Source organism: Dicentrarchus labrax, unplaced genomic scaffold (genome assembly GCF_905237075.1).
Source record: "Dicentrarchus labrax unplaced genomic scaffold, dlabrax2021, whole genome shotgun sequence".
NCBI lineage: Eukaryota > Metazoa > Chordata > Actinopteri > Moronidae > Dicentrarchus > Dicentrarchus labrax.
The window spans coordinates 1132501-1142389 of NW_026136721.1; the positions used below are offsets into that span (position 1 = coordinate 1132501).

General features: G+C 41.4%; 1 protein-coding gene across 1 annotated transcript in view; it reads left to right on the top strand.

Annotated features, from left to right (window-relative positions):
- The window catches only part of LOC127355212 (activin receptor type-2B-like), a 30597-nt gene extending 21133 nt beyond the window's left edge, over nt 1-9464 (top strand). The window contains exons 8-11 of the mRNA XM_051385865.1: nt 372-486; nt 565-703; nt 1356-1486; nt 2630-9464. Coding sequence (XP_051241825.1) covers nt 372-486; nt 565-703; nt 1356-1486; nt 2630-2830 — 586 coding nt within the window. The 3' untranslated portion in view covers nt 2831-9464. The remainder of the gene's footprint in view (nt 1-371; nt 487-564; nt 704-1355; nt 1487-2629) is intronic.
- The last annotated feature ends 425 nt before the right edge of the window (nt 9465-9889 follow it).

Genomic DNA, 9889 nt, shown 5'->3' on the forward strand with positions numbered 1-9889 from the left:
AGTTATAGTGTAATAAAAAGTCATTATCTGTGAGATTACAGTAATTATTGCTGTTTACACTGATAACAACTGTATTTGGACAGTTTACCAATGCTTATACACTGATAAACAACATTTATTCAACTTCCATCATTATACAACATATCTGTCAGTTAACTAACTAATACATTAAAGTTACACAACTAATACTTTTTACTGTTAATGTCACTGATTTTATATCAGTTTATAAACTTATTAACAGTTTGATAGACATTTCCTTTAAATAACATTTACAGATTTTTCACATTTATTTCCACTTATTTCCAAAAATCAGATTTTGTTTTACAGTGTAATTTGTGTGTGACGTCCCTGACTGTCTCTGTGTCTCTCAGGGATTTTAAGAGCAAGAACATCATGTTGCGCACCGACCTCACAGCGGTGATCGGTGACTTTGGCCTCGCTGTTTGCTTTGAGCCGGGGAAACCGCCCGGAGAGACGCACGGACAGGTGAGCTGCGCCGACTGAAGGCGGCTGGGGAGGAGAGTGTCAGTTAAACCCTGAGCGCTGTGTCCTGTGTGTGTGCAGGTAGGGACCAGGCGTTACATGGCTCCAGAGGTTTTAGAAGGAGCCATCAACTTCCAGCGAGACGCCTTCCTCCGAATCGACATGTACGCCGTGGGCCTGGTGCTGTGGGAGCTGGTGTCCCGCTGCAAGGCTGTTGATGGTAACACCAGTTCTACTCAGTTCTGTTTGTGTAGATCCGATTCATAACAGAAGTTATCTCAGGACACTTTTCAAATAGAGCATGTCTAGACCGAACTCCTTATAACATTTACAGAGACCCAACAGTACCACCATGAGCAAGACCTTGGAGACAAGGGCAAGGAAAAAGTTTAAATACAGAACCATATAGATGCTTCCTGCTCAGCTGACTCTAACATGTCTCTAACATGGACTCATCCCAACCTCATGCTGGACCACAGTTCTGCCGCCACCATCGACTGTCTCTGTGACGTCCCCCGTAGAGTTGTGCAGCTCAGTGTGGTCAGCTCTTTTGGCAGTCCTGACTCTGCCGTTTGCCGGCTAAATGGTCAAAGAGGTGGAGCTGAATGAACCCTGGTTACTGACAACACCCACCTGTCATTCAAAGAGACCACGTCCTTAATTTACATAACTTTAAGCCTTAATGTAATTTAAAGGGTTGAGTTGTCATGAACGAGGAAATTAGATCTAGAGACCAAAAGTTTACTTGTGCAGTTTAATATGGAGACTCACTGCTGGAGCCTCTAGTGGCCGTCACATGTAAACAGTGATTTCAGATTTAATTTAAGACAGAAACTGCTCTTGATACCTGACTGTGTGTGTGTGTGTCCCAGGTCCGGTGGATGAGTACTTGCTGCCATTTGAGGAGGAGGTCGGTCAGCATCCATCACTGGAGGACCTGCAGGAAGTCGTCGTACACAAGAAGTTGAGACCAACCTTCAAGGACCTCTGGCTCAAACACAGCGTGAGTTTGTGCTTCCTCAGGAAGATAAATGCTTTTAATGATGTCCGTTATTAATTCTGCTCTCACTTCTTCTGTGATTGCTCGGTATGGTAACCTGAACATAAAGGATGAAACCCACCTGAACCACATTGATAGGTGTCCCTCAGACTAAGGCTGCTCAATTAATCGAAATTTTAGCGAAGCGATCTAATAACTAATAAAATTGGGGGGAAACGTTTTTTTTTTTTTTTCATTTTCTGTTGTGCAACGTTGTATAGAAAAAAGCTCTTTCCCAATTCAGGGGCTGATATAGCCACAGTCTGCGTATTTTATGCATGCGTATTTCCGTCCCTCCCCCGCAGCATGCACAGCACGAGTCATGCGCTCGGTATACTCGCGACCTGTCGTGCGACAATGTGAAGTCACGGGAGCACCGTAACTATTTATACTTGCGCTGATGGTCGCGACACTAGTTGCAGTCTTCTCCTGTCACGTTGTTTTCGTTTGGACAGGTAACGCGGAGACTTACAAATGTTTATGGGGAAAGGAAAGTGTAACTGAGGACTTCCTTGCAAAGTGTTTTTGACAAATGTCCAATAAATGCAGCATGTTTCTGAAGTTTAAATAAATAATCGTTTGAATAATCGTGATTTCAATTTTGACCCAAATAATCGTGATTATGATTTTTTCCATAATTGAGCAGCCCTACCTCAGACACCCTGATGGATATCTTTGACTTGAAGGTTCTCCAGGGCCAGGTCCATGCTGGACTGTACAAACCAGGTTACTAGCCTGTATTTCCCCACTGTGAGAACAGCATGTACAGTCTGGGTCCCGGCATTTAGAAACTGACAGATGTTAACTTGTATTTGTTGGACAATTGCATAATTAGCATTGATAATATATTCAACAACAATATTTACTCACATTTCATAGTTCAATCTATTAACTGATGAAGACAGTAATTTTTGAGATTTAAAGTAGTTAGTAATAGTTGTGCTTTTATTTTGCAGTCTCATAATATTATCTCATATTGCGTTTGTCGTCTCTAGAAAACAAATGTGCTCCTCCATGTTTCAAATACAAACAATACAGAATGAAAAGATACTAATCATTTAGTAATGAATAATAATTAGACTGATTATTTGACTCTGCTGTCTGCAGGGCCTGGCTCAGATCTGTGAGACGGTTGAGGAGTGCTGGGATCATGACGCCGAGGCTCGACTGTCGGCCGGGTGCGTGGAGGAGAGGATCTCCCAGGTCCGCCGCCTCACCGCCACCATCACCCCGCCTACCTCCGACCACCACACACCTGTTCCCATGGTAACCAACGTGGACCTGCCGCCCAAAGAGTCCAGTATATGAGGAGAAACTTAAAAAAACAAAAACAACAAACTTGCTTTGGATGCCTGACGATACCGTGATTTTCGGTTCAACTTCTTGTGAAAACGACCGAATGACACTGAACACAAACACACACACACACACACACACACACACACACACACACACACACACACACACACACACACACACACACACACACACACTCACTCATGTTTTCTCAGTGGAATTTTTCGACCTAAACCAGAAATACGGGGTGAAAGCAGCTGCTATTTGATTCTCTCTTCGTCCTTTTTGGACAAATATTACCAGCACTTGTCCTCGTTTTTCTCAAGTTTTCCTCTCAGTCTTGAGTCATTCATGTTTTTTTTTTTTTTTTTTTTTAAAAGTGTGTGTGTTTGTGTGTGTGCACATACGCAGGTAAATCCAACACTGAAAGGCATTCAGGTCCCGACTCAGTGAATGCTCTTCTATCTCCAGGTACCTCAGCGACATCTTTCATTGCTTTGACCATTTTCCTGGTGCACTCTTCCCTCTGCTGTCTCCTCCTCCTCATCTGGACTTATCTACCTATCGGGCGGCTTGCGTCTCCTAGCAACCGCCCACCGTTGGGATGTTGTTTTTTTTACTACAATGCTGCAAAACTCTGGTAGGAACACGATGACTGTTACACAACAAACACCGATAGCAAACATTTGTTTTTCTACCTTTTCTTGGACTCTCTTTCTTTTCTATGTTCCTCCGGCGACCTCGCGCTACTAATTCACACACGTCAAAACCTTCGGATCCAACGGGTTGTATCCAAAACGACAGGAAACAGGAAGTGAGGTCAGAAGGAAAGAAAACCCAGAAAGATTGGACAGTGTTAAAGCTGAAGGTTTTCTTTCTCTCTCTCTGTGTTTTTTTTGTTTTGTTTTATTCAGCTGTTATAATTTGAGGCTGAAGACTTGAGAGAGGGCTGATGGGATTGCTTTTCAGGAACCAGGAAGTGAACGTCTTGCATGCAGAGATTTGATTGGCTGACCACTCTCGACCGCAGCATTTCGGTTGGGGCTCTGAAATAAAACTTCTCAGGTAACCAGGTCTACAGGGGGTGAACGGGTCGGGGGAGGGCATTTGATGCGACGCCGGCCGTTAGTTTCCACGTGGTCGGGAAGGGGCGGGACCAACAGCAAATGGGAGGGGCTTATCTGAGGGTGCTCAAAGCCTATTGGCTGTCCTGAATATGTAAATTTGCAAAGGTGCCCAAACAAGGTGCAAGACCTCACGATGCATAGAGCGGTTTATGCATTCAGGTCTGTGTGTGTGTGTGTGGGTGTGTGTGTGTGGGTGTGTGTGGGTGTGTGTGTGGGTGTGTGTGTGTGTGTGTGTGTGTGGGTGTGTGTGTGTGTGGGTGTGTGTGGTACAATGTGAACACAGTCACATGTTGTGACACATGTTTTCTGGGTTTTTAATTTCATACTGTTTGTGCTGATTGTTTTCAGTCTGGTTGTGTGATCTGGAGGTAAGTGAGTGACCTGTGACCTTTGACCCCCTCAGTACTTTCACATTCCGCCACCGCCACCCTCTGGTTGAGCGGCGACACAGCAGGAATCAGTTTAAAAAAAAAACCTGCTCAGGTTCATCACAACTCTCACAAGTTCATCCATGTAAAGGTCAAAGGTCATCAGTCAGCTCCTCACCTCTCTTTTTATTCTCCTTTTCATTTTTCTTTCCTTCGGGACCAAAACTGGGGCGTCGGTCTGTTGCCTCAGAAACCGACCACCAAGAGTCCACTTCAGAAACTGGCTTCATCCAGTTAAAGCTCCAGTGTGTTGCTGTAATATAAATCCTACGCACTGGTCCTTTAACACACACTAACAAGAAGAACTGGAAACATTGTTTTTTCATTGTTTTGTATTTGTATGTTTTTGTGTTTCTGACCCTTCCGTGATGCCATACATGTAACAGTGAATGTCTACGATGCTGCTGCTGACGACGATGAAGATGATTCAAACTCAAAGATGAATATATTTCCGTATATATTCCTTCTTATTGTTCATTTGACTTTCGGTGCATTGAACACATGCAACTCTCTGTCTTTGTACGAAGTCGGTGAAGCGAACGACGGCGTGCGAAAGAGGAACGACACTGACTAAAAAAAACGAGTGGAAAAGGTTGAAAAAAAAAAATCCATCAAAACAATACTGCTCATGAACCACAGATCACCTCAATACACCAGAAATACCTCAGAGACTTTTCTACGTGTTAAAGTTCTGTTTCTATATTTTTTTTAGTTGCTTTGACGACTTGTAGTCACATAATATTTTATTGTGAGCTTTTTATTTCCTGTTTTACTCTTCGATTAGAGAGGTTAATTTTTTCTTTTTTACATCAAATCTCCAAACTGATTGAAGAAGAAAAGCTACCAGGTCACAACTGACTCGAACCTCTGCGTTGTAAATAGTTACTGAAGTTGTTTTTGTGTGTTTTTTAGACTGAACTGAACTGCCGATATCATAAAAGCACCTGGACTGAGCTGGACTCCATCCTCCTGTCCTTGTCTCCTTTCCTCTCCTCACCCTTTGTCTCCTTCACTTGTCGTCTTCTTTCCTCGCCTCTCTCTGTGTCGTCTCTTCTAAGCTTCTCCTCTTTGCTCGTTTCCTTGTCATGTCCTCTCCTCCTTTCCTCTCCTCCTTTCCTCTTCTCGCCTGCTCGTCTCCTCACCCTCCTTTTCTGTCACCTTGTCACCTTTCTTTTCCTAAACCCTTATGTCTCGTCTATTTTTTGCCTCCTTTTCTCTCCTTTTGCCTACTTTCTTCCTCTCACTTCCGCTTCTCTCTTCCAGTCTTCCAGTTCCATCAAATAATCCCTCCTTTCTTTCCTCCTCGTCTTGTTTCATTTCTACTCTCTTCATCTCGCTCACTCTTCTTCCTCTTCTTCTTCTTCCTCCACTTCCCTTTGTTTTACTGCTGTCTTTAGCTTTGTGCCTTTATTTGACTTCATCTTCTGGAGCTTCCTTCTTCACTTCCCTTCTGTCCTTCCTGTGAATGTAAAAGTTTTCCTAAACATCACACCAGAGTATATTTGTATTGAAATACATCCAGAATATCTGATTCAAACTGAAGGATGGTGACACCTTTGATGATGTAAATCTTGTCTTGGTCCTCGTTTGATTCTTGAACGATCTTAAATCATTGAAACAATATTCCAGATGTGTTTGATGAACTCATATCCGGGTGTGATCTCGATGTGACACATGACCTTCTCAGACGACGCTGACCTGCCGTTTTATGTCGGAAAGCAGACAAAAAAAATCACCTGACAGATGGACTCAGGTCCAGGCGTTTCCAGGTGTTTTCAGTAACATATTACCTCATTAAAGCCACACGGGCAGAAACCAAGCTCTAGGAACGCGACAGTAGTCGTGTCGGTGGAAAGACTCTGACAACATTTTCGTTCAGGTTTCAGGAAGAGAAACACAGGCTCATATTCACATGCACGGATTAGTAACCAAAAACCTAAACAAACATCTGAGCTGTCGTTGAAATCAAGTTTTTAAACTGGAACACAGTGGGGGCGAATGTTTCTACATTCAGCATTTAGAGATCAGAAAAGCTGTTAGCATTGTTAGCACCCTACAGTGAAACCAGTGGAGGATCTGGCCAAAATGAAAAAGGGGGACCAATGTGTGAAATACTAACAATGCTAAAGTGATTGTTTTAACTAACCCAAGTGCCAAAACAGAAGATATTTCCTCCTCATAATGTGACGTTCAAACTGAAGCAGAAAATAACTTTAAAAATGTTCAATTCCTGTCAATAAAACAAACAACAGTATATTGTGTTTTAACTCAGTGTTAGAATAGAGAAGAATAACTGCAACCGTAGTAACTTCATGGTGACTAAACTATCGAGCTGAAAGGGTTCACACAGAGTGTGAAAGGACGTCCAGAGTTGAGGATGTTATACGCCAGATCAAAGTCAACATGGCGGCACTTCTGGGCTTCCACTTTATAAAGGAAAAGCTGCCGTCGTCTGAGTCCCCTGCTCAACTTCACCGTTACACTGGACGTTATAGCCGATAGAGTTTGGTGACTGTTGGACAAATGGTTCAGACATTTGGGGTTTCAGAATAATAATACGATGGCGGATACAGTGACAGTGATTGTATCATTTTGGCTAATAAATGTTGTACAGAGATGATAAGACAGACTGATGGTATTGATCAGATGTATCTGTCCGATGAAGCTATTGTTGGATTGTGACCAGGATGTGACAGTGGAGTTGTCTAGCCTCGATGCTAAAGAGTGGGAGGACATGGCGAGCAGAGTTCACAATATTTCAAATTAAAAGTCACCACTTAAAGGCTTGTTTTCACTTATTGTGCGAGTGATGCTTCCATTATTGCGGCCAGTCAAGTGCCTGTCGGGAGATATCAAGAAATGTCCACTTGTTGATTTCTTCTAACATCTAAACATCTTTGAGCCTTAGTCAATGACAGAAGGACAGGCAGTTTAACATATATTAACAGAAACCTGTGTGAAGTGGTGTCTACCACATGTAATAATACTCACAATGAACCCTTTGACTTTGTGAAACCTTCTTCCTTATAGCTACTGCTGTAGAGCTTCCTGCCTCTTTATATTCTGTTTGACACCAACCAGAAGAGAACAGCACTTAAAGCCTTTGCATACCAAGTCTGTATTTTTCATCCAGAGATTAAAGAAATGAGACGCCTTTATCAGCTGGTGAAACTCTCCTTGGAGTGAAAGCACCACATAATCATCCTCATCGCAGACAGAATAATAAAACTGGTGAAAAGGCCTTTATTGGTAATCATGAACCTTCTAACAATAGATCATGAAGAGAAAATGGTTATTTTTGTTTGATGCATTTGTTAAAAGCTCACAGACTTGATATCAGTGTTACAAAGCTAATACAAAGAGTTTATTCTCCATAAAGACCCTCTCGTTCCACTTTTGAAGAGGTGGGAGACTCTCAGTTTGTTTCAGTTGTTGGTGAAATCAGGAATTAAATAAAGTGGTGAACATAATGAACGTTTAGTTTCAATCCAAACGGACACGTGAAATCTGATTCAGGGCTTTGATTGGCCAGAGGAGCTGTAAAGGGTTTCCCAGGCATGTTGTCAAGGGGTCATTGTGAACAAATTTCTGCTGTTTCTCCCCCCGGGATGAGTGGGGGAGGGACCAGAGTCACTGCAGGACATGCCCTCCCTACTCATCCTGAACAAACCAGGTGTGTAAAGATGGCTGCCTCCTGTTTGGCTATGGTATCCTGTCCCAGATTGCTCAGCAGTGTTCATAAATATCAAATATCAGTTCAGAAAGTAAAACTGAAGAAAGTGTTGGTATCTTGTAAAGAGAGAAGATATTTCCTTGCAGTTATGATAGATCTCCTGTTTAAGATACAAAAACTAAAATTATGAGATAAAGTCGACATTTCTTCTGTACAATCTGACTAATTTCTGCTCAGTATTTTTATCATATTTACTGGTCATGAGAAACAGAAGCCGAAGAAGTCCTGAAGGAAACATTTCTTTATCTAATGATCATTAAAACAGATTTTAAAAATAAAAGACAAAATCATCTTTCAGGACTTCAGGAACTTAAATCAAATGTCTTTTTCTCACATAAATAAAGAGCAAAACTGAAGTAACAGTTCGATCTCTAAACACTGTTTAACTCTTAGTGACTGATGTCAAACAGAGGGGCAGCCATCTTTACAAAACCCCATCCTTCTCCACCAGAATGATGATGATGATGATGGCGATGCTGATGGTGTGAAATGTAAATCTTGTACCTTATGTTTCACTGTTGTAGCTCAACTGTAGAACACAGAGACAAACTTGTACTACTGATTTAACAAATGTGCTATAAAAAAGAAAAGAATCTGTCTACAAGCTGAGAACTGGTTTATATTACTGTAAAAACAAAAAAAAACAACCATGTGTTTTGGACTGAAGAAGTGTTGGAAAAGCTGTTTTTTTATTTAGTCTTTTAAAATATATAAATATATATGTATGTATACAGCAGATGGAAGAAATATGTGCAGGCAGGAAGAGATAACATTTAAAAGAATAAAAGCCCCCTTCCCCAGGTACTGTCCATCCTGCTGTTCAAAGGTTCCAGTACGAAAGTTTATTTTCTTATTTTAATTTTGAGAAGCAATGATCACTGTAACATAGATGTTTAATTTGCAGCCTGATGAAAATCCTTGTTATAAATTATCTTTTCTTTTCTCTTTAACTGTGGTGGTTTGTAGAAAAAAAACTCCAGATGTGGAGCGACTGCTAGTTCTACCTAGGAAAGAAATGTGTGTGTGTGTGTGTGTGTCAGCTCTCTCTCTTTTCTTATCAATTTTCATAACTCTCTCTATCTCTCTCCCTCCACCCAGTGGCAGGATCATTATTGTATGAATGAATGTAGTTCTAGTCCTCTCTCTCTCTCTCTCTCTCTCTCTCTCTCTCTCTCTCTCTCTCTCTCTCTCTCTCTCTCTCACTCACTCACTCACTCACTCACTCACTCACTCACACACACACACATACAACCTGTTACTGAAAAATTAAATAAAAATCACTGTAGAAAAAGAAGGGTTACTTCAATTTTATCTTTTTTTATATGGGAATAAACAATAAATACTGTCAAATCATTTTACACAGACTGTTGTGTTTTTCCTTCACTAATCTTCCCTAAATTTATTCCTTAAATTTAAAATAAATGACTGAATAAAACAAAAACTGCTGCAAGCAATCACACAATTAGTGTCAAGTTAATATTAATACTATCGTTATTGTTATTATTGTATGTGCCATATCTACAGCACTGACCTTTGCCCTGTATCTACAGCACTGACCTCTGCCCTGTGTATACAGTACTGACCGCTGCCCTGTATCTACCACATTGTCGTCTGTCCTGTATCTACAACACTGACGACCTTTGTTATTAAGGTTTTACTGTCCAATGGACTCAATCAAACCTCTGAAAGATAATTAGTGTTAAATGATTTCTGTAAGACTTAGAGTACAGGTCTTTAACCTTCATCTACAGCTCTGACCTCTGACCTGTATAGCCATAGTTCT